We start from the raw sequence: 25,939 nt of genomic DNA, 5'->3' as shown, positions 1-25,939 counted from the left end.
CTCACACAAATCTGAGTTATTTAATGGACCAAATCTCCTAAAGTAAATGAACACCCTTCTCACACAGTCAGAGGGCAGATGTGAAAACCTTTGAAGACCCTTCAGGGAGATCTGATACACCTAACTTGGATTTTTGCTTTTCAGGATACAAAATCATTTCAAAAGTGATTTTTTCCCCTCCATTGGTGTTACAGGGAACATACTCATTTATTTGGAGAAACAGCATGATATGGGCTGTAAGCATGGATGCTGGTTAGATATGAAGTGGATCCCCTGTCCTAAATTATCCCGGCTGAAAAACCATTTGAAAAAAGTATTGAACATTTGATAAAACCATCTGAGGAGCACACACAGGGGCTTCTTCACCTGTTCCTGATTCTAATACTGGAGTAAAATGAATAAGTACCCCCTTGCTGGTCCCAGCAGCCTCTGAAAGCTGGGGAGCAGCTGTGCAATCCAGCCACAGCCTTGTTCGCAGCAGGGAACCCGATGCTTTGCCTTAAATGTGCCCTAACTGCATTGCAGGTATATGGATGTTACAGGAGGGCTGAAGACTGGCACATGGGAATAATCTGTAATCAATGCAGCAACTTGGGTTGTTTCTCCTGAAAACCTATCATCATTTTTTATAAGTGAGATGACTCCAAATAATCTGCATTTCTCATCTGTTTTCTGACTCCTCCCAACTTCAAATCCTATTAATTTAATGGCTCTATAATTTATCATTTCTCTTTCTAGTTTCTTGTTAGGATATGCATAAACATTAGACTGACTTTAATAACACTGTGCTTTCTAATCTGAAACTGTGCATTGCGGATTGATGACTGATGGGCTGAGTAACCAGCAGCTTGTCTTCCTCCCTAGAATTATTTTCTGGTTTACCTGAATTTTGTTACCTTAATTTTGTTAGGCCACAGTTTCTGATCTCTCTACAGATGAATTTTACAAACAAACCTTCCCGTAACTTTTTACAGTAGTGTGTCTTCTTGGAGGGGAATGTCAGCTTAATTAGGATGACTGCAGAGATTTCCCAATCTGTCATCTGTGCCCAGACTGCTAAACACAATTTCTGAGGTGACAGCTTCCCTGCAGACATCCCTGTTCGGTGCTCTAGAGTGCCATGGCTCCTAGGATGAGACAAAAGGCCACCACTTTAAAGACCTGGTGTCTAGACTTCTGGATTAAAGCATATTTGTTTCACTAAAAAGGAAGAGTCTGTCTGACTTGAAGTGAGCTGAATTTCTGAAGTAGCTGTGAGGAAGATAGAAAAGCCTGATTTTCACTTCTGCTCTCAAATGAGAGTTGTTAAGAGTCTGATTCCCCTCAATATTAATAGGAGGTTGATCCTTTGAAAGTCAGCCCTCTGGATTAAATAATTGAGACCACAGACTATAGAATTAAAAGACTAAAATTAATTTTAAAGTAGCATCTCAAGTCCATGATGGTGTAAAAGTGGACTTGGAGCCTAAATCGTCTAGTGATCTATATCTTCAGTGGTCACTGGTATTAACTGGCAAGATGAAATTTAAAACAAATTGCCACTGTTCTGATCTTAGAAATTTTCCATTCACTTGCTTTTGGTATAAATGACTGTGACATCATCCAGATGAAAGGAGAGCTAGAAAAAGTCCTTATAGTGCCTGTATACAAACATATGCACACGTTGCACTACTCTTACTGTTATAGTAAGTGTACAGTTATTTCAGTGTTTGTATTTTTGCTATGAGTATAGATATTTTGTTATCAGCTAATGACTGTACTAACTCTGTTACTCTGGGATGTGTATGGTGCTTCAATCAAAGAAAAAATCACATTTTCTCATAATTGCACCATTAAATATTTCTGTATACTAATACTGCCATTTTGATAATGTGGCATTTTTCAAGCCATTTAACCATATGTATATTTCATACAGGTCATCTGACAAGGTAATCAGTCCATAAGAAATTTAGCAGAGCACCTTGCCAATCTCCCGTATATTAATGAGAAAATGGTCCAGACCTTCAAGTTTTTAATACGCTTTCCTGATACATTCAGCTCTGACAAAATAGTCTGCATTTTTTTTAATGTTTTTGCCTTTGCAGGAACGGGTCATATGCCAAGAGCTTAAGTTTATAGCACTTCTTCCAGAAATATATTTTCTTCTGTGGTATGTATAGACTATTCATCTGTAATAGGTTGCACAAAGGAATGAAGGTGAATAACACATTAATGTTGTAGAAAATTTCTTGTCTTTAGTCACTGGTGGGGAAAAACAGAACCTGATTACAAGGAAGGGTGTATTGGTATGCAAGGCAAAGGAAAGCCTTGTTCATGGCTCTGCCCTAAGAGTTAAGAGGCTCTGCAGACTACTGTATTTATATTTACAGCATTGTTGTCAGAAGTGCTTGGGAAGATGTAGACCAGTTTGAAAATGTAGCACATTAAAATGGTCGTGCTTCAGTTTTCCAAGAAATCAGAAGCAAATTCAAACCCGAAGCATTTTAACGTTGCTTTGGTTACAGGAAAATGTGTAAAAATTTATCGACGATATGTAATTGACCTGCAAGTGCCTTATTTGCTTATTACTGCCTGACAATGTTTCTTTTACTTGAAAACAGTGAAGAAAAGCAGGGAGGTGCTTTTATACACCCAAGTTCCTTTAAAATCTGTGTGACACACACAACCATGCCTGCCATCACCACCACTATACCAGCCTCAAAACTGTGGGACAATCCCACCACTGAGCCCCCAGGGATCCCTTTTCTGGTCAGATAAGACAGTGCAGCCTGGGATGAAAGGAAAAGGGAATCAAGTTTCATGAAGAGAGATGATAGGAAGTGCTAAGCCCCGGTGAGGGTCCAGAATTATTGTTTGCTGCCAAATTCTTGTTTCAGAGAGGATTTTTTTTCTGTATGTGAGGAAAGTACTTGTTTTTTTACATATTTTATTAATCGACTAGATTTCTAGAACTTTTTGGCATCATGTGAATTCTGCATAACCGATGCTCTCAAGAGAAGGAGGTAATGGGCAGAGCTCTGGGGAAATTTATGTCCATTTATGAAATGGGATATGAGAAAGCCTAATGGATGGAAGATGGATATGCAGAAATAAGTAGATTTTGTAGTTATAAGAGTTATTTCATATCCAACACAAAGCTTATTACAAAAATTACAGTTAGAGGCCATTTTTAATGACAAGGTCTCATTGCTGCCAATTTTCAGCTCACTATGAAGACTGATTCAAAATTTACATCCATACACATGTGGGAACACAGATGGTGAATTACAGATTTAACTCAATGGAGAGGCCAGGTGCTAAAAATACAAATTTGAGTAAAATGTGGAAGGGAGGACAGAAAGAAAAAACTGACAACTGTTCATTGTCTTGCCTTGACTAAATGTAACTCTTAACAGTCTGAGGAAGTTAGAGATCAGGCTAGAAAATCAAAAATTTGGCAAAGTCTCTTGCAAAGGCCAGAGACCTGCAAAGCTGAATATGTTATAATGAAGCTATCAGGTATATATATATATATATATATATATATATAATGAAGCTCTAGGTTTTCTTAATTTTTTTTCATCATGTGAAACAACATGAGGCTGATGCTGCAAATTCTTCCCTAGACATTTAAGCTGGTAGGCTCCTCATCTAGCAAGTACTTTTGTAGAAGCCTGACCTCAGTGGCCACTGGGGTGAAGGCTTATGTTGTTGTCTGGTGTACATACACAGGATCTAGATTTTCAAGAACTAAGTACTGTAATGCCCTATTTTTGGCACTGATCCTGTCAGGACAAACTCCTCAAGCCTGATCCAGCTGCCTAATGGCAATGGGAAGTTTCTTGTTTCAAGATACCTTGGCTAGACAGAGGAAAAGGTAAATGCAGGGTTTTGTTTAAACTCTGATCATTCTGATTCGGTGAGATCACAGTGCAAGCACAGCCTCATGGCATTACCTCATTCCCAATTAAAAAAAAATGCAGCTCCAGCTTCTATCTCAGGGAAACATTTATGAAGAAAACAGGTCCTTCAACATTTAATTCAACATATGTCTGAGCACAGGAGTAAACACAACCCTAAGCATGACCCTGAGAAGAAGAAGAAGAATGTCCTACTCCATTTGTAGCTTGCAGAAAAGTGCAATGTCTCCTGGCAGTGCTAGTGGCCAAGAAAACATTTAGTGCCATGACAATAAATGATACCTCTCCTTTCTGACCCATACAAAACCTAGGTGGCAGGTCCAAGCTAAGATGCAGAGTCCCCAAAAAGCCAAAGGGAAGGCATGTCTACAGGATGATTTCTCCTGCCCCAAAACATTTGCTTTAAGGTTGGAGCTGTCAGTCCTCACCTGGCACAGCAGTGTTTTCTTCTCATGCTGAAGGAACCTAAACAGCTTTGCTTGGAAAAGAGAAGCAGCTGGGGCTGCTTCCATGTGCTGTCAGATACACCTCTGAAGGGGTTTGACTCCCAGCTGGCATCAGGCCACTGGTTTGAGCAAAAACACCACAACGATGGAGGGAACCAGCAGGTGTTGCTTGTATGAATTCTGTCCTAGTTACTAAGATTAATATACGCTGTGCTATCTAATCCTGGCTGCAGACCATGCTGACTGTTGGAAACAGGCCTGTGTTCTTTGTTCCCTCTCAAAGCAGATGTGGTCTCCAGGTCATATGGTGAGTGGGAAAATTGCTCGGGGGTATGCCTACAAATATGAAAGGGATAAAAATTCTCTTTCAGCAGTTAGAGCTAGTTTGAGTTCTCTGTGATGAAACTTCCAGGAGAAGAAAACAGGCTGTTAGATCCTTCACTAAAGAAAAGGGAAAGGAAAAAGCCTGCCAGGGAATTGGTAAATGATCTGAGCAGAACACAAACAGACTTTCACTAATAGGTCATGAGTTTGGTCACAAGTATAAATTATGCATTTGAGGAAGAAGGGATGATCAAGAGCTGCCAAAAAGTAGGCTTTAGAAGACCTGATGAGCCAAAGCTTCACTTTGATCCTTTCACACATGGTGATTTGTTGTGGCCAAAGGAGGGAGGCCCAGGGAACACTGGTGATCTGTGGAGAAGACATGAACGGCTGAAGAGTTGAATCAGAAATGACTTATTGGCCATGTCTTTTGCAAGCGGGTGACATCTGGTAAAAATGTGTTTGATCAGTGTGAAAATGAAATGCTATCACCATGGAATACTGAAAAAACTGAAATAAACTTGCTTAATACAGTTAGGCTTTTTCTATCAGAACAACTTTTCTAAGGATGACATTGCTTTAGTGACACTGAAATATTTTCAGCAAACATCTAATGAAACACAGAGTGGCATTTCTGTCAGGGCAAGCACCCAACCAGGGGTCATAGCTCTGCCAGTCTCTCCCAGACTGCCACAGCCATTCCGACTCTCTCAAAGCTGGACATTTGGGACTTTTAAGGTACACAATTCCAACATATTCTGGTCATGTTCCACACCCCAGAAGCATACCAGCTCCATACTTGAACAGGAGACTCTTCCTAGGAAGACCCTGGGAACACACAGGATTTCCATTCTCCCTCCATAGGTTGAATGGGTCTTTACATCTTAGATATAACAGCCCCCACTCCCCATCCACCGTACTGCTGGCATGGAAAATGTAGGGTAATCTGGATTTGAGCCTGGGTAGAAGGGAGGGTTTGGGGAAGGTGTATTGTTGTTGTTGTTGTTGTTATTATTATTATTATTATTATTATTATTATTATTATTATTATTATTATTATTATTATTTCTCATTATCCTATTCTGACTTTTGATTGTCAGGAAATCAAAATTTAACAGAATTCCCCAAATCAAGTCTGTTTTGCTCATAACAGTATTTGGTGAATGATGTCTCCCTGTTCTTATCTTGACATATGAACTTTTCCTTATATTATCTCTGCCATGCACAGCTGAGGAGGGCAGTGATAGAGTAGCTTTGGTGGGCACGGCTATCCAGCCATCCACAACACTTTGTTTTGTTACATGTGGGTCACCTGTAACCTGTGAATCTGTGCATACCAATAGTCAGCCATAATATGAGCAATCATTAAGTCAAGTGGAGCAGAGATGGGCATAATGAGACCTAAAAATCACCCAGCTCCCCAGATAAATGCAGAGTAGTGTAGAAGACAGCAACTAATGAGTGTTCATAGCAAGTGAGAAGGGGTTTCTGAGCTTCCTCTTTCTTCTGCTGATGGCATTCAATCAAGGACCAACATTATGGGACATTATAGGAGCTGGAGGGAAAACTCTTCTATCCCAGGAGAAAACGTGTCTGGAACAGTCGCTCTCCTCAGTCACTATATTTTGCTTACTGAACTAAAGTGCTCTTTCTGCTCTTACATTCAAACATGGAGTAGATGTAGCCCCAGTTATGCAGCCAGGTACCTGTCACTATATCCATGTGCCAAACACATGGGTCGGGCTGCTGAATTGGACCCTACAGTTGTGAAAAAGCAAATAAAAGAGAATTGCACATTAAATCAACCACACAAGCCAGTCTGGTTTCATAGGAGCATTATTTAATCAAGCTTAGGAAATACACAGTGTTCTTTGGGTGGCGTTGTAGCTTATGTTGGATCTGGGAGATTTTTGTAGGAGTGGATCTGATAAGATGTACAACATTGGAGGTTACAAGAGGCTTGAGACTGCACATCCTGCCTCTGCAGGACACCTCAACAAGGTATTTGTAAACATCAATCAAATCACTGCACTTTTGATTAGCACCTTAGTATCACGACTGAGTTACTGAGGCCTCTAGAAATTGGACTGGTAAGTTATATTGTTGTAATCTTCACTTTCTGTGAGCAAGGGTTGTATCTCTGACGAAGTTCCTCCTTTTTTCTTCCGGCAGGCCCTGATGAGCCCTGTGAGCACAGCAGTAACAATGCCTCCAAACACAGCTGCTCCGACCAGCCAAGCCCAGATCTGACGGGCTTGCTGAAGATAGGGTGTCAAAAAGTCTTGGAAAGACTGAAGGGCTTGAAAAATCAAACAGAAAAGGAAAGATCATTTAACTTGGTGCAACGTACTGTCAGTTTATGGAAGTTCTATAATAGATAATACTGGAAGGCTGAGAATAAAGAATGGTACAAATTGTCTGAGAGCCACAAATAGTTTTAAACAAATCTCTTCAGCCCTGATAGTCTGTTTCTCAGTCTTGTCCAAGGCTGGCACAGATTTCTCTGTCCCCAGTGCTCCTCATGGTTTTGTCAAAACTTCAGACTGTAACCCAAGGAGTTTGATACTGTATAACCGAAAGTCCTGCTAGCTCAGCATCCCTTGGCAGCAATCACTGAGGCAGAACCCTAGGGAGACTTTAAGAAAAGGTCAAATCTATTACAATGCTTTCACAAAATACTCACCCAGGCTCCAAAAATTTGCAGGTCAGGGATTTCCTGAACCAGATGTGGTGTGGTTGTGTGCAATAGTCATTTGGAGGATTTTTTGTTCTCCTTCCATCATCTTTTCAAGCTGCTCTTTGAACTTTTATCACAACTTTTAGCAGCAAAAGGATCCCTGCTTAACTACATACTGAGTGGAGAAAAAAGCTTCCTTTCACTAACTGTGAACCTGCATTCCACTTGCTTTGACAGTTCCTGTGTGGGGAGAGGCAGTAGACAACAATTCTGTAGTCATTCTGCACAAGAAATCCTCTTTCTTTGGTGAATCCAGGGCAACTTCTCACTGTTAGACGATCAGCTGCCTTCTTGCTTTGTGACATGAATATATGTCTGTGTCTATCTGTCTGTCTATGGGCGAATGAGTTATGAAAACCCTGCCATACAAAGCTCTCACTTCACAGCAGAGGCTGGAAAGAAACCTGTTCAAAATGCACCCAACAATGTGCTGGCTTGAATTTGAAAAACAGGGTTACTTGTCTGCTTGCACAAAGGGGGATTTAGAAACCACATCTCCCAATGACTAGCCCTAAAGACCATTATTAGCAGTAATTACTAGCTAGTAGGGAAAAGAAAGAGCACCTTCTCTGGGAACTCCTATGGTGGTTTCTTTTTGAATGCGCTTTATGCATCTGGACTGATTTAGATGTACTCAACCATATTTAGAATGTCGTACCCCCACAAAGGCCGTAAATGTCTTCCAATTATCTTGCATTTTCACTGGTGCCTAGAAAAACTATCCATATGTCCTTTTGGGTCATGGTACTTCTAGGAGTACGCTGTTACATGCACTCTGTTCTGAAAAGATGCTGCCTCCCTGGGCCTGGGTAAGGGATGTAGCAAGAAAGCTGCCAGATTTGGTGTGGGCCCCTGACTACCCTCTGTAAGTATTCCAGGTGGATAGGGATGAGACTGAAGGAGGAAGTCCCAGGGTAACCTAAAGGGACTTCAGGGCACTGGGGCATTGAGTTAAAGGAGCAGGTGTTGAGTTAGTATTCTCCTTGATTCCTTCAGCATTAGGGGAAAACACTGAAAGGAATAGGGAAAAATCAACTGATCAATACATGGCCAGGAGGTTAGTGCCACATGTGGAATTTTGGAGTTTATGTCCACAGGGTGGCTTACATAGCACCAGGCCTGCTCATGTTGGTTGGGGTACACCTGAGTCAGAGAGGGAAAAGGATCATGGCCTGGGAATTAGCAGGGCTGATAGAGAAATCTTTGAACTAAGCATGAAGGAGGAGTGGGGAAATTGGTTTCTGCCATTTCTTACGTGTTTGTTGTTCACTGGTTGTGTACCTCTGGGTGTTCAAAAGAAACACCTGTGAGACTTCCACAATCAAAACTAGGAAGATGAGCTAGGAGTGACTCAAGTTATGGAGTCCCTCAGTCAGCTTTAAGACACGGTTACTTGCCTTTATAGTGGTGGGAAGCTCACAGCTCCTACAGATTTCATCTGTCTCCTCATTATTACAGCTTGGAAAATCTTTTTTAATGAAAAGGATTTTCAAGTGCTGGAACAGGCTGCTGAGGGAAGTAGTAGAGTCACCATCCATGGAAGTGTTCAAAAATCATATAGATGAGGTGCTAAGGTATGGTTTAGTTGTGGGCTTGACAGTGCTCCTTTTATGCTTGGACTTCATGATGGTAGAAGTATTTTCCAATCTAAATGATTCTATGAAACTTCCCAATGGGATAAGGAGATTTTTTGGGGAAAAGTCAAGACTGTGTCTGTAAATTTATCTGTTTTCATTTTTGAAAGAAGGAGAGAAGGAAAAAAATACAGAAAAAAAAACTTAGTCCAAGTGCTGAAATGTAACTCTTGAAACAGCTCTTAACAGAGCAACTTGTTTTGACAGCCATTGTTAGGTGGTGCAGTTAGTCTTCCAAATCTGTTATTGATGGTAACTCGTGTTGGTTTTCAGGCAGCAGTGCAGGCTGTGGTCGTTTTACAGCTCACGGTTCTCATGTCAGGGAAGGCTGGGTGTCTGCTCCAGCCTCTGCCCAGAGCAGATCCCCAGTAGCTACACTGTGACATGTGCCTTGGAGTCGTGAGGGATGGATTTCCATAGGCACTGTTTGAGACCACCTCTCCTAAGTTGCTGGTGCTGTAACTCAGAACTGCTGCTCTTCAGAGAATCACAGAATCACAGAATCATCAACATCAGAAGAGACCTCCAAGGCCATCTAGTCCAACCGTCAAACCAGAACTGCCAAATTCGCCTCCAAACCACTTTCTTTAAGGGCAAACAAGACAGGTTTTGAGAATAGGATAGGGCCAGATCTTGTGTGCTCATTCCTCGTTCTCTCTTTTTCTCTTCCTCTGCTGTGCCTCTTCTTCCTCATCTGGAAGATCTGCAGAAATGCTGCCTTTTCTTGACTACCCAGATCTTTGCTACTGACTATTCTTTTTCTTTCATAATTTCTTCCTACTTGTCCAGTACTTCCTCTTTTCCAGCCACAGACTTTTTCTTCTGAAGAAAATTCTGTATTTATACACTACAGAGAGAAAATCTGTATCTGTAATTTGAGAGTTCAAACATTTTCCATTTGTAACCAGTTCTTCCCTCAGATAAGAAATAGCTTAAGCTTGCTTCTTCTCAGCCAGATTAACAAGGAGTTGAGCGACATCTGGACTTTCTGAACAAGGTTGAATTTCATTCATTTTGTTGATCTTTCAGAATAATCAAGGAACTACTTTCCTTACCTCTGTGTTAAGAACATAGGCAGAATTTAATAGGATTTCCTTTTTTTGAGGACTATGTGCACCCCTGGGAAAAGGCAAGAGTCCAAGAGGCAACAGAAATTAATTGTTGGATGTTAAGTATTTTACCATTTCTTTCCTCTTGCAGTAATATTTCAGGATTCAGTATTCCTGAAAGTCATGGTATTTGCCACTTTGTCTGAGTTGTACAATTCTGGCAATAATAATGAGTTTAGGAAACTAATGTCTTTGATTAAAAAAAAAAATGTATATGTATTTCTGGTCTTGATCTGGCTGTTTCATGAGCTTATATTCCAGCACCCGGACTAAGTCTTTTCTGCGTCTTGTTCCCCAGTCTGTCCATACATCCAGAATTGCCCCATCTCAGGTGCAGAATCTGACACTTCCCCTATTTTGAACCTCATATGGTTAGTGATTGTGCAGTCCTCTAATTTGCTGAGGTCTCTCTGCAGGTCCTCCTTGACTTTGAGGCAGTCAACAGCTCCTCCCAGTTTTCTAAAGTCTCCAGACTTGCTTGGTATCCTTTCCAGTCCTGTGTCCAAGTCATTTATGAAGATGTTGAAGAGCAGAGAGCTGAGGATGGAGGCTTGCAGAACACACTAGTGACAGGTCCTCGATCTGATGTCACCACATTCCCTGTAACCCTTTGTGCCTGACCCATGATTTAGCTGCTCATCCATCACATATATGAAACCAGAAATGAGAAAACAAGCAAATTCAGGAAAACAAGCATATCCAGGAAAGAATCTGGAATTAGAAAGATTTTCTTATCTTCTCATATGACAGACATATTCCAGGTTATAGGCAATAAATTTTACATTTCTCCTTTTACCCAAGATTATAACGTTACCTGGTTCTTGTAGATATTCATAGTCATACCCCAGCTCTCTTGAGGATTTAAAAAATTCCCCATTTCTGTAAAGAGGGATGAAGGGGACCATGTAATTTTCTCGATTGTGCCCAATTGGTGCATTAGCTGCTGGGTATACTTCTAGCATGGGCCTGTGTCTTCTTAACCATCTTTCAAAAATGCTGTGAAAGAAAAAGTATGTTGATTAATGATGGGGATTAGCAGGATTTTTCTTCTTGAAGATTAAAAAAAAGAGGGTTTTTTTTTTTTAATGCTGGAGACAGAGTTGCATGCAATGTCTTGTGTTTATGCGTGTGTAATGCTTTCCAAATTTCCAGATTTGGGGTTATCCACTTCAGTGCTGAGTTCCTATGTAAGCCTACAAAAAACAAATGCCTATGGTGCTGCAAGGAGCCTGAATGTGTTTTTAAATTCCATAAATGTAAATCACTCTCTTTTTGTGCTCAGAAATTCATGTGGTTGTGAGGGATAATGGAGTTATCTCAAGAAACTTTGAACAGAAACTCTAATATTTGGAGAACAGCATGAAGAAATTCAGTAGTCACTAAAAAAGTCATAGAATATAAAGGAGTAATTTAGCTTGAGGAGGAGTGTGATGTGGGGAAGTGTTTTACTCCAATCTTTTCCCTGCCTGGCTTTTACTCATTCCTTGGGTAAAGCACCTTGACTGTCACAGCCTTATTTTCCTAGCAGTTGTAGATGGGAGCTGAGATAGCTCTTCTCTGCAGCACGAGGTTGTTAGAGGTGCAGAGATACTCTGGTTGTGGGAACACAGTAATATTTTAAGAAGGCAGAGGTAGGACTTGGATCAGGTTTTTAACGTCTTGTGATGATCCATACACTAACTTTGGAATGCTCATCCTGAGGTACTTCCTGGGGCCTGATTTTTAGAAAATGCTGAGCAGTCACAATCTGAAAATCCGGAGGGCTGATGAGCACAAGGTTCAGAGCTAAAAGTCGTCATTTGCCTGAAATAGCTTTGCAAGAAATGCCCTGAAATGCAGCATCCTCACTGCATGATTTAAGTGTTGCTGTTGCATAAGAGCTTTCAATAAGAATCCTTAGGCCAGTAATCTTTCAAGCAGAATGCAAATGCAAAACATTTCCATGGAAATGAACATATGTACTTTTGAATTCCTTCTTTTGGATTCCTTCTTTTGGATTCCTTCATTTGCAGTGTGGTTCTCACATGAGGTATCAAGCTTTGCTTAGCAGTATCAGGAGCATTGAATTGTCTGCCCTTGCAGCTGATCTTTAGATTCAGATGTGATCATATGCCTCTAAATCCTGATGTGATGAGTTTTGCTGATGCACAAGATGTGTTGCACAATTCATTGAGTTGTTTGGGAACAGTTCTCTTCATTAGCTGGCACAAGATCTTATCATCTTGGCTCTCATTGAAATCTTTCATTGAACATATCTGTATGACACCACAGAAATCTCAGAAACATTTTTTTAAAGCTTTAAGAGTCAAATTTTCTTTTATTCCCTTCAGAACAGCTAGTCATGTGCATTTATCTTGAAACAGTCATTGTTATGTTTGCTTTTGGGTTTTATTTGACACTTTGAAAGATTCAGATCATATTCTGCTTGCTAATAAAATGATTGGGTGAAGTTGCATTTATTATTTCAGTTTAAAGCCTTTTCTCAGCTTTTTCAGTAAGATGAACTCAGAACACTATTTTTTTCTTGGTCAGACAATGCATGGTGATGCATATTTTCAAGAGAGTGTTGATGGATTTTTTAAAATTTTGCTTTAGAAAACTGACAGATTTAGTATATAAGTAATATTTTTTACATGTACTTCATCTAATTGTATTCCTCCTTTTAAGGGGAGCACTGCCATTTCCCTGCCTTACTTTTTTCTAAATTATGGAAGAAGAACCTTACTCTTGCTCTTCAAGAACAGTTTCCCAGCTTAATGCAAAAAAGAAAACTCCAAATTGCATCCAGCTGGGGAGAAAAGCCCATGGACAGGGCACAGCTTCAGGTGTATTTCTATTGTTAAAGTACAAATGGTCCTCCTTGGGCACCATATACTCTTTCATATCATCGAGTTACATTTTATGACTCCCCAGCCAAGGCTGTTAACTCCCTTCATACATTTTTAAGGATAAGTCAAATTCTGAAGTAGCCTTTGGCTTTTGCTGTCAGACAGGTAGTGACACTGGCACAGTGCTCCTGTCCTTGGGGACTTAATTGAAAATATTTGGCCCAAAAAAAAGTATATTTGGAGAAAATAATCACATTCTCTTTGGTTTCAGAGTACTATGACCACTGACTCAAACATTGTAGAATACTTTTTTCTTTAAATAAGGTGCTTTCTCCAGCCCTGGCTATATTTAAGGCAGTTAGCATCAAATATTTTCTCTGTCATGCAGGGCTATCCTTTCCTGAAGGCAAAGATAACACATCTGAACAGCTAAGATGGATCACTGCAATTCTTCCGTGTGCCTTGATCTATAGAGACAGTTGTTTAATCCAATAACAGGCATGTGGTTTCCATGACAGAAAGAAATCAGTGTTTCCATCATCAGATGTTGATCTGCTTACAGTTGACAAAAGTTTTTCTTTCCTTCCCCTAAGCAGTCATGTAAGTTATTTCCCTTTAGTATCTTGAAAATGTGCGGTTGTTTCCTGTCCTTTTCTCAGGAGCTACAACCTTGGAAGAGCTTAGGTCTGCAGAAATAATGCTACATGCAGAGATATAAAATGCTGAGGTAATTAGCTGGTCCGTTCTTGGAGTGACAAAGCTCCTGGTAGAAAAGCCAGCTTTGTGGCAAAGCAGCAGACTCCCTGGAATTGTTGACTGTCTTGGCAAACTGCTCTTATGCTCTCTTCATATGAACCTCTGCATCCTTCCCTGGACCTGAGAGCCTAACAAAGTGGGTCCATGAGGTAAGGGCATCTTCAGGGTCATTTTATTCCTTTTCTTGACATAATTTAACTAAAGGTAACAAAAAGGACATCTAAAGTCTCAGATCAGAGCTTTGCTGTATCCAATCTCCATCCTTATTCTGTGCAAAAAAATAAAAGAGTAGTGAACATAGGTTTAGTGGGAAGGAAAGAAATCTCTCTGGCTCCTGCAGAAGTCTGGTTGGTTACTTTCTTCCTCAGCATTTAGACAAAGAGAGCAAGCAGATAAGTAGCTATTTGTATAGCTGGAAGTGATATTTTCCAGAGACAGAGGCTTTTTTAGCACTGCAATTCCAGCTAGACTGGCATCACTCGGGAGATGCTGGCAGTGCAAAGGGAGCAGATGGGATGTGAGCGTGGTGGGAAGACAAGGCGGGATAAAGGAAAGAAGAGAAGAGCTCACCAAAAGTTGTTGGGAATTTTATTCAGAGAATGGAAATGGAGAGAACCCAGCCTGGGATTAGAAGCAATAAACCATAAATCCTTAAGGATGACAGGTCTACCTAGAAGGGCCACTGGCAATCAAAGCTTAAGAAAAAGAAATTTAAAACATGGAAAATGACTAAGTTAAATAGAGGTTAGTCTCCTGATAGCCCTAATTCCCTTTGTATTTCTTCAGCAGCAAGCAAAATTGACTTGGAAAGAGTAGTTTTTATTTAAAGGCTTTGGACAGATTAAAAACTAATTCTGTCTAGATTAGAGAAAATACTGCTTGCATCTGGAAGACTTCCTCCTTCTCTTGAGGAAATCAAAATGCCCAAACTGAATGTCCTAAATAGGAGGCCCAAGAACTGAAAGAGATTGGAGAATAATCTGAATTTTGAAAGATGCCTTGTCTCACATTTAGTGCTCAGAGGGCCTCAGTCTCTCTAAAGCACATTTCCAAAGTAGAAATTATTTTGTAGTGGGTGTAATACAAAGTAATTACTAGATTATGATAATCAACATCCTATGCAAAAATTATTTTCTACTTAGAGGAAATAGAATTTTAATATTGTAGAATGGGTTGGATTTAGAAAACTGTAGATTAAAATAAAGCTCAAGTTTATATTTTAATCTTCGAAAAATTGATCATGGGACATGAAAAATTCACTATCACTTAAGGTCTGATTCATTCAGAGTCCGTGTTTGATGCAGAAATAGCTAAGGAAGGTAATAATATTAGAAGGATCCCAAAAAATCATAAAGACAAAGAATATTTTTCCTTCATTTTGGAGATTTCTTAGAGACTCAGGCCTCATTTTACTCCAAACAAAATAGGCAGAGAGTAAAACTAACTTCCCTAAATTCATAGCAGACATACTGTATGGGAGTGAGACCTCAGCTGTGGGGCCAGTTTGCACCAACCTGTGGCACTTCTAAGAGTTAGGTTATACCACTGCAAGCATGGAGTCTCGATTTTATTTAAATTTTTTTGCTATATATCTGTATACAGGTCACTGTAATTGCTGATGAGGTTAATTCTTGGGTGTACCAGATGTAACAGGTTCCAAAGAACTGGTATGTGGTAAAAAGTAATAATGACACCCACCTGTTATGGAGATGCTTTGTCAGTTTAAATTTTCATTCAGGGAAAATATACTTTACTTTTGCAAAACATCGTCGTGTGGTACGGTGAAAATTAAAGCCATCTATAAAAGATGTGGATATATCACTTCTATTTAATTGTGTATAAATAGACTCAAGCATTTTCTTTGTTCTGCTCTATACATATCAGGTACACAAAATGAAATTAAATGAGCTGTAGCAGAAAATTAATTTAAAAATCCAAACAAACAAACCCACCTCAGTTTAAGGAGTGGTGGGAAATAGAATTGATTTGAGGATGATGAAAAAATGCCACCAATATATATTTTCTTACTGAAATTATGAATTCATATTATTTTATGAATAATATATGCAATGGGATTATAACTAATGAAAGGATCAGCCAAGAAATAACTGGGTTTATGCTGCCAGTGGGAAATATGAGGCAGGGTATAAAAGCATTGCTATATGTAGGCTGGATTCCTTCTTACTGTTCAGATAGTGTTGTACACTCTGAAAAGATGCTATTCACAGGAAGGAAATCTGAAAATCAAGAAAAAGTAGAGTAAAAAAATAAGAGTAGGCATTTTTCTTTATCATTTTGCAAAGTGTTCCTTCTAAGGGCCATTTACCAAGTGTGCTACCAGAGTCATGAGCAGAGATACTCTTGACTGACTGAGAGAGAGAAACTAGACCTTACTAGACCACTGGCTTATAGTGTAAATTAACTGTCCCTTCAGGAAGATTTAACAGAAAAATTTAATCCAGTGTGTTCTACCTTGAGATGAAGGACAGCTGGAGAGGTGGAGGGGGAAAGAGAGGGAGGGTTCAGTATGAAACTCTGTATGAATTTCTGTCACACAACAAGGAACAAGAGTGGCCTTGCAGGCGTGCCCAGTGGGAGGACTCCAGTCACCTTATGGTGATGGCTCATGGTCACTCTGAGTCCTCTGCACAGCAGGGGACACAGCACTGATTTCCTCCTGCCTCCTCGTCCTCACTTTCCTTGTAAGCGTTTGCACAACTGTCCCGTAAGCAGGATTAAGAAACTGATTTGGTTTAAAACCAAACCTCTTATTTATTTTAATTTGTTCTGAGATAGTTTAGGTGAGATAAAACTGTGGATCTGATTCATTATTCTTTTGTGTGATGGCCAGTACCAGCACAAGGGAGAAACTGAGGTCAATTTTTCTGGGTAGCACTAATTACTGAGTAGGACTTTTCTTCTTCCTAACCCATGTGCCAGATCGAAGCGACTTAAAGCAACACTGAGAAAGAAAGGGCACAATTTCAATAGCCTGATAAACTTGTAACTCAGCTGAGCCTGCACTCAATCTTAACCATTCAGCTGCTAGATGGCTGCTTTGTAAGCCACTAATAAATATGTCAGGTTCAAATCCAAAGCCATATCCTTTGTCATGCCACGTTTGACAGGGAGACTGTGATTCCTCATCTCCAGTTGTGAGACTGAGGTGAGGTCAGATTGACTATGCCAGAAGGAATACAGAACGTTGTTACTTAGAGTTCACTTATACAATTTATTTCAGTATCATGAGATCTGACATGCTGTAGAAGAAATCTGGCAAGCAACATGTATTGCATTTGGAAAGAAAAGAAAAAGGAAATAAATTAAACAAAGCTGAAATGCCAGCCCAAGGACTGTGATTACATGGTAGTCATCACTTTAAAAGTTGGCACTAGTCAGCTGGTATTGCAAAGTCACCTCAGGTAATTTCCATCCCAAGCATTTGGGAGAAAGATCAGTGCTTCAGTTCTGGAAGAGGTGCTGATGCTGAGGCTGTAAAGTCAAGGCACTGTACTGTTTGCCAATGTATGCAGTTATATTGCAGTATTCTTTTTTGTTCTTTTTGTTTTAAGTTGGCTAAGGACACTACAGGGACTCTCAGGGAGGCTGTAAACAAATTACAGTGTCATAATGCAAGTGTCTGATTAAAAATTAAGACGCTGTCCTCAATTATTGTGAAAACCCATCCAAAGCCTTTGAGGTTGTGTCCCCCACTGGTGACTCACTGCTGAGGACTGCCCTGGGTTACAGTGCTTATTCTGTCTAGTCCCAGCTTCCAGGGGCCTCCATCATCAATTCCAAGCTGCAGCATGCAGCAAGGATCTTTGGACAACTTCTCTTCCCCAAACCCCTGCAGTATCTCTGTGAAGTTACTCCTGTGCCAGTCCCTGGGCCAGCCACAGGAGACACCTGTGCATGCATGCATGCGTGTGCTGTGCCTGCTTGTGGGTGAGGCAGCTGCAGATGGGGCTTGGGTTAGTGGCTACACTGGGTGCCTAAGGCCAGTATACTGGGGAATCCAGGCTGTGCATGTGTATGTCTCTATGTGTATGTGTGTTTTCCCATAACAGGCTTTCATCATGGTCAGCCAAAAAGGTAAAGAGGATGAGGCTGCTGGTGCCATTGGAATTTTGTGTGAGTGCTACATTTTTTGCCTTGATTTGCATATCTGGTCAAGCATGTTTGCGTTTATGCATGACCATATATGTATATATGCACATACATATACACATTGTGTGTGTGTGTGTGTGTGTGTGTGAGGTTGGGAATACATGGTCAACCTCAGTACTAGCTGCACTCAAGAACATGAAGCTGTGGTAGCCATACCAGCTGGGGCTTCTAGATTTGTCAACACTTAAAAGATAGAGTTGCACAAAATAGGAAAAAAAAAAAAGTATTTTAGCCTGGTGGAGCTGTCTTCCCACATAATTCTGTGCTGGTTTGTTTTTTTGTTTTTTTTGGTTGTTTTTTTTTTTTTTTTTTTTCTCAGAGCATGTATTCCCCATGTAGATCAATTATATGCATCTGAAATACGAATATTCATTTTCAGGAAAGATCTGGGCTACTTCATTGTTTCCCTTTATTTTCTGAACCAAAAGTGGGGATTTTTTTGTTGACTTGAGTAGAATAGACCACCTGAGCCATGGAGACACAATGTGCAGATGACATAAAGCCCCTTCCTTGTTCAGCAAGACTGATACTGTTTGCAGGCTATCCCCTAGAGTACCATTCTGTGAGCGAGGTATAATAACATACACTATGCTGACACCTTCCCAGGCACTACAAAGTACCACCAGAGCTGGGGAAACATGTGGCACCTGAGGATCTTGGCACTGCTCTGCTTCATGGATATCACTACAAGCATTTAATCTCCTTTGTTCTCACTGCACAAACTGGATGTTTGGAAAGTGTCAGATAAAGGAAACAAGAAGGAGGGAATTGACAATGCATGTCAACCAATCCCACCTAAGAGAAAAACAATGTCACTTTGCCTATGTCCCACTTTCTTGCAAACCTCAAGGTTACTGCAACCACTGCATTCATAGAATCATAGAAGATCCTGAGTTGGAAGGGATCCTCAAGAATGACTGAGTCTAGGTCCTAGCCCTGCACAGGACATCCCCAAGAGTCACACCCTGTGCCTGAGAGTGTTGTCCAAATGCTTCTTGAACTCTGTCAGACTTGGTGCTGTGACCACTTCTCTGGGGAGCCTGTTCCAGTGCCCAATCACCCTCTGGGTGAAGAACCTTTCCCTAAACTAGGGAACTGTTTCCTGAGCTTCTCCTTTTTGAACCTAGATCTCCCTTGACACAGTTCCATGCCATTTATGACATTTTTTTTAATATTTCCTCTACCAGTGTGATTTAGAAACACATAACACTCTCAACACATCTGTAGGACTAAGTGAAGAGTCGTCAGACTTTCCACCTGAAACTTTTCCTCTTTATGTCAAACAACTTGATCTTCCTCAGCTATCTGGAGAAGATGCAGTTGGATCTCTCACTGTTGCTTTGCATGCTCATTTGGCAGCAGAGGGCTATATAGTTTCCCCTCATTGTCCAACAATCATGTAGTGCTCCAAGTGTTTCTCTCCTAGAATAAGAAATGACACCAGCTCCTCAAGCTTCTCTTGTGAAAAGAAGCTGGTCAAGCACCAGAGTCCTGCAGAGAATTCAGATAAAATCACTCTGAACAGACATTACTGCTCTCTGTTCCTGTCTCAGAAAGGGTTGCTGAAGTCCTGCAGTTCTATTCCTCATTTGCTATCACAATTTCTTTTGGTTACATTGCAAACTGCTTTTAACCCTTCCCAGGACTGTCATGTGCTACCTGAGGCTTCAGTCCCATTGCATATAAGTCTGGGCTCCTCTGCCACAAAGCTTATCAAGCTGAGCAGTACTGTAGCCTACTTTACTTTCCAGTAAAGAAACCTTACTGAAATATTACTGGTTTTGCCTTCTAGAAAACTGGATAGGATGAAACAAGCGCTAAGTCTGATTTTGATCAGTTGGTGCTATGTAAACATGTAAAGAGCTTTATTTCCACTGAAGAGGAAGATAATGGATAAGCTAAGCTTGACTCTTCAGACAAGAGCTGAGTGTTGGAAAAAATGTTATGGAATCTGTGCAGTGGAATGTCCATATTCTCCAGTGTAGGACTAAGTTGTGCCTTAGCCTAACCCAGTTATCGGCAAGTTAATCCAAGTCCTGTGGGAGCTTATTCTGTACCTTTGCTGGAAAGAAATGAGTTTAAATGAGGATTAGCTGCACTGGAATTCTGTCAGATATTTGGTCTAAGCTCTGTTGTTTTTCTTAGTCAAGTCAGCCTTTGTTTAACACCAGTGGAAGTTGTAAATGATTTTTCTGAGGTTCAGGAGAGAAATACTTGTTCCTCAAATAGCTGTAATCGTGTGTGTTGTTTCACCCTTTACTGACAAACCAGAGCAATGTTTGGCTAGAGATATTTGTTTTCCATTCAGATTTAGGTCTCCAATACTGTCCAACACTGCAACCACCAAGTTATAGATGAGACATAATGGGGTGTCCTGTGTGCTTTTGTAAGTAAGGAAATACAAATGCAACCCTGTGCTGCATTGAAAACAGAAGTTAGCATTTGATGGAATGTATATCCTGTGTTAAATTTCTCCGTTTCATTTTTGCCATAGTTTGTTGCTAACACAAAAACACTACTTGAAGTTAGAGATAATAAAAATCCTCGCTGTTCCAAAGTTTAATAATTACTTTTCCCTGAAGAGAAAGTTAACAAGCAGATTAAAATGGACTGCTGTGGAGGTAGCTGGACTGACACTATGGAACCTACTTTTGTGCTCTGCAATTCAGTTCTTTTGAGACTTAAAGATTATCATTATTGAAGTTCACAAGGGCATATAATACATAAATCACACCTATGGAAGTGAAGTGATAATTTCTGTTGATGAATAGGAGGTAGCTACATGTGGGTGAGAAAAGTACCGTGTTTTCTTATGATTTTTAAAAATCTGAACAATTACATCAGATGTTATTGCAAAAGTGCTGAAGGAAGGAAATGCTAGCTGTCTGCATCAGAGCTCATTTTGATTGCTGTATCACAGGGAGCTTCCTCCTCCCCCAGCATTAAGAGAATAGGTGAAGACTAACCATGCAGCTCTTGTGAACTTTCAGGGCAGTGCAACATCTCCTTTTAAAAACCAGTAATTGTTTGCAAAATATGTGGTGTACGAAGTGATCCATTCAGCAATTGTGTTGGCTGAGCTAAAACCTTGCAGTAAGACTGATATGAAACCTGCACTTTAAATGGGACTATTTGGACTGAACCTGCTATATAATTGAGTTTTACGAACAGAGTGGATCATTACAAACATCTAGCCTGAATAATGACATGGCAGGTGAGATTGCCAACTGCTGTATTTCACATATGATCCAGAAGGCTGTTTAACTTTTCTCTGGTCATTCCTCTAAAGCAAGGTGTAGCAGCAGAACTATAGGTTCTATGTATGCTTAATCAATAAAAAGAATATTTATCTCCAGAGACTGATCCTTGTCCTTATATCTCTCTACGTCTGTCACTGTGTGGTCTATTTGTGGATATCCAGAGGACTTGTTTAAGGTTAGCTCAAATGCAGGTGCACCCTCAAGTGTATTATATATATTCAGTCCCCCTCTGTCCACTGGAGGAGGGATGCTCTAAATCTGTACCTCTCTTTTGCCTCTAGCCATGGTACGTGTTAGATGACAGGTGATGTGACCCTCCAAGGCTGCTCCTGCATCCCCTCCAAGGCTGCACCTGCTCAGGCTCACTGAAGTGGATGTTAGAGCCCAGCTCAGTACCTTGGCCCATGGTTTGCCTTTCAGCCCCAGACACAGCGATATCAAAGCAGAGATACTGGGGAGCTGTTTCTCAGCAACACCCCGTCCTTCCCACTTACACTCTGCTTTCCATGGATATATTTATGTGGTATTTCGCAGAAGATGTGAACTCACTCTGCCCACACACTGAGCCCACTTTGAGTGAGTCAGCTCCATCAAACAAGCTGAGTAGCTCTGGTTTACATGCTACAAAGCCTAAGAGGTTGGGAGGGAAAGGTTAACAGCTCTGCTGGGTGTCAAGAGAGGGCTTGTGGTAACAGAGGGAGCAAGGTGTCCTCCTGCACGTTTGTAGATATCCTCAAGGGGGGAAAAAAATAAAAAATGTAGAAATTTCCTTTCTAAAAGCTTCCATGCTTGAGATTCCACTCACCTTTTGTACTTATCTGTTCTGTATCTCACACTTATTGTAGGAGTTTGTGTGTGCCAATAAAGCTTGTGACCAAAGTCATTTCTGGCCCACCCTCACCTCAAACATTCTGCTGGAGAGCAGTTTTCTTCCTCTAAGTCCCTTGTGATAGAACAGAGCTGTTTTCTGTGTGCAGGAGCTGCTGTAACAAGGTGATTTTTTTAAATACCAGGGAAGGGTGGGAGCTGGGGTACCTTGCTGCTGTGCCACAGAGCCCGCTGGTGGGATGTAGCTGTGCATGCTGATCAGAGCTCTCTTCCTAGGATATTGCTAATGACAACCTCTTGACCTGCCTTTGTCTAATAGATATCAAGTGGTTCCAAGCTGTAGCTCATTTAGCTCCAGAAAAAATATGACTTCTAGGCTATGTAATTTGCAAATGTAACCTCAAAAAGCAGTAACAGCCTTGCTGTGCCCATATCAAGAAATAAAATTAATCATGCAATTTGTGTTTATAAAGTGATTTTTAAATTTTTAGACTGCTCTGTTATTAACTGATATATTACTGTACTACAATTTCCATATCAGCTGAACCTCAGTCAAAAGTTTTGATGTCCTTAAGTTTTTGTATACCAAAGGGAGAAAACAATTCCTTGGCCTTATGCCTAATATGTGTTGTTTCCCACTGGAGACATTTCAGGGTAAAGAATCATTCTTATTTCATGTATTAAACAAGTCTGGAAACATAGCATTGTCTTACAAGAATTTCTGATGATTCTTTTTTAATGCATTTCTCCAAATGGTCCAAATCCTTGAAGCAAATAGTTTTTAACTTCTAAAATAAGTTCTTGTGTCCTGTCAACATTTCAAAACAAGATAAAAACTTGTTTTTTTCTTGTGCCATTTTTTGGTTTAAAAACTCTGAGATGACATTCAAGAGAAAGCTAAAATGTTCTGTTTCAAAAACACAGTAAAAATAGGAAGCTTTTATTTTGACATCTCCTGAGAGTGAAAATCAAATCAAATTTTCTCTTGTTAAAGCATTTTTTGCGACTAAATCACTTTTTCCACTTTTGCCATAGTGCTGATTTGTTTGGATTTTTGTTTTGGTTTGGTTTTTTTCGAGTGGAAGAAGGTTCTGGCATTAAGGTGAGTATATTGAACCCACAGAGACTGCAAGAGTCCATAAAGCTGGCTGAAGGAATTAGGTGCTGCTGATCAGATCAGGGATGCCCAGCTGATTCATGCCACAGTAAATGAAGCGATTGTTACCTCCTGTTTCTTTGATACCTAAGAGCCACAGTCAGAGGCTAAGGATACGCCAGGTGCTGCACAGACCAGTGCAATGGGATAGTCCCTTAATGACACAGATTACAACATGCACACAGGACAAGGCACAACAGAGAGATGCAAACAGATCAGAGGAGGACCAGGCAGCCACGCACTGAGACTGCAATAATCCACTCACTAAGGAGGAGCATGGAGGTGTACAATAGAGATTGGGATAATGAATGTTTTGGAGGGATACATGAGTTCCTTAACAATGATATGGGGTTGAGCAGTGAAGGACCTTCACAACAGAAACCAGTTTACCTGATGTGAAGAGAACAAAGAAGCAGCAGAAGGGTATGAACAGAGAAGAACTTAAGACTTAAGAACTTAAGTCTTCTTAAGATTTAAGAAGAACATTGAGTTAATGTGATGGTGGTTGCAACAGTATTCTGAGCTGTGCAGTTATTTATGATAGCTGGAGAAAACAGATCTTGTAATGATGGCATCAGTAGAACTGGCAATCTGAAACTAGCTCTAGACTAATATGCAAATAGTCTAACTAGTAAGATACTAGATTTTAGAGAGGTGAGAGACTGATATCCTACACATCTGTTGTGTGTCTTAAGAAAAATTATTTCTAATTGCTTGTTCTAAACCCAGGGCCTCTGTAAATTATCCACATTATTGTAATAAATCCTGTCCATTGCTGCAGAACTTAGGAACGAGATGAGGACTGAAACCCTCATCTCGTTTATACCCATAAAGCATTAGCTGCTGCATGGGTATAAAATTGTAATGAGACCTTTAATGACAACTTCTATTCCCTGTTGCTATTGGCTTTTCTTAGGGAAATTGTTGGATTGGGGTGTGGAAATCCAGAGTCATAGAGATATGGAATAAATGAAAAAAAAGGTGAAATATTCAAAGTGGAGAAGTGCAGGGAGAACAGATGAAGATACTACATGCCTCTAGACATGAAATGTCTAAAAGATTCAGTAGAGAGGAAAGAGTTCCTTCTCAGAGCACAGAAAACACCCCAGTGATCTCAAGTGGGACTGTGGGTTCCTGCCTTCATGGTCTGTGCAGCTGCTCCTTGCAGCTTGAGTGGGTTGACTCCTCCCTTGTTATTCCCTTGTGCTGACTGTAGAGCATATCTGAATAGTAAAAAGATTTGCAGTTAAGAGAAATGCTTCAGAGGGCTAGAAAAGCTCTTGTTTTTGCTGAATGTATATTTTGCTGCATCTTTTTTCTTTTTATTTTTTTAAAGCCATTAAATTAACAATTAATAATTTTGAGGGTGGTCACCTACTTTTACCAAGCACTGATATTTGATCCCTGCATCTTCCAGCAAATAAGAAGGCAAGGAGCCTGATTAATCATTGCTAAGAAAGCTGTTGCCTGAGTACCTTCATACATCTGCACTACTGAGAGGGAATGAAAAAAATTAGAATTGCTCATAAGCCAATTTTTTTTTTCTTTTCATAGGAGAGATCTCGACTGCACCTCTGCACCTCATCTATCCTCCCCTCCTTTTGTGCATCAGGCCTGGGCAGGGAAGGTGAGGGCCAGCAGATGGTGGGCTGACTGTTGCTCCCTTTAGAAAGCAGCTCCTAACATTTGGCTCACACCTGTCAGCAGACTCCGTATACACTTGTTTATCTTCCTCTGTACCATATGTTTCCATGCAAAATCAGTTCCAATGATCTATTGCCTTATTGCTATCACTCCTATTATGGTTGTAGCTGAGCATTTCACAGTCATTAATGCATTTGCCCTGACAGCATCCCTGCTGCGTAGGCATCTAATATCACCCACTGTACAGATGGGTTAGCTCAAGCTCAGATCCACAGCTCCTCAAAAGCCTCATTGAAATCGTTGGGAAGGAAACACTTCTTCAATCAGGGGATGAAAGTTTGGGAGAGCAAACTGCGTGCTGGGTTTCACCCAAGGAATTTGCAGTGGAGTGAGGAAATTCCTCTGTGGGGTCCTACTTGGATGCTCAAAGTGCTGGACCATTCTTGATTTCCTGACACAGAGCTGCTCCCTGCTGTGCAAACCCAGCAGAACTGTGGTTATTTTTGTCATCAGAAAATACAGTTGAAAAGTTAAAATCCCACTGGCCCAATGTAGTGATAGCAGTCAGTTCAAAAGTATTCTATCCAAATGGGAAAAGTTGATAAGGACCAAAAAATGTGCTCCTGCTGCTCTAGAGACTGTGTTCCACTTCCTCTCCTCTTTGTATTCTTACTTGCCCCTCAGAAAAGAATTCCTTCACAGCCCTCCAAGTCTACGTAGGAGAGGAACAGGGTTTTCTAAAATGTACTGTATGTACCTATCAGTCACCTACTTATTAATTATAAGTAAAAGCATGATTAATCTGTCACAGATAAGGCTGCTAAGTAACCTGAAACAGGCTAATGCATTTCTGTCACTTGCACAAAAAGCAGCATTATTCTCAGATTTTGCATCTATGTGTACTAAGGCCCACATCCACAGCAGCTGCAGAGCACTGGTGATGCCCTTCTGCCACAGATGGGATGAGGTTGCATCGTGCATATCTCTATTGCTCCCACAGAGCCTATGCAGTGGTTTATTTCCTCAACACCAGCAAAGTTTAATGAGGTTATCTTTTGCAAATAATTTTACCTTTTAAAATTGATATCAACTACAGTTATGAGAATTAGTTCCAGGGACTCATAATGATGAAATTCCTCTATGGAAAG

At 40.5% G+C, this 25,939-nt stretch overlaps 1 protein-coding gene across 1 annotated transcript in view; it reads right to left on the bottom strand.

The window, feature by feature from the left end:
* Nucleotides 1-6,497: 6,497 nt before the first annotated feature.
* The window catches only part of TYR (tyrosinase), a 41,358-nt gene continuing 21,916 nt past the window's right edge, over nt 6,498-25,939 (bottom strand). The window contains exons 4-5 of the mRNA XM_063393504.1: nt 10,964-11,145; nt 6,498-6,968 (exon numbers count right to left, since the gene is read on the bottom strand). Of these exons, the coding sequence (XP_063249574.1) occupies nt 6,745-6,968; nt 10,964-11,145 (406 nt within the window). The 3' untranslated portion in view covers nt 6,498-6,744. The remainder of the gene's footprint in view (nt 6,969-10,963; nt 11,146-25,939) is intronic.

Source organism: Prinia subflava, chromosome 3, assembly GCF_021018805.1.
Source record: "Prinia subflava isolate CZ2003 ecotype Zambia chromosome 3, Cam_Psub_1.2, whole genome shotgun sequence".
Classification (NCBI taxonomy): Eukaryota; Metazoa; Chordata; class Aves; order Passeriformes; family Cisticolidae; genus Prinia; species Prinia subflava.
The sequence above is the reverse complement of the archived record's forward strand: the minus strand, read 5'-3'. Positions and strand labels throughout refer to the sequence as shown.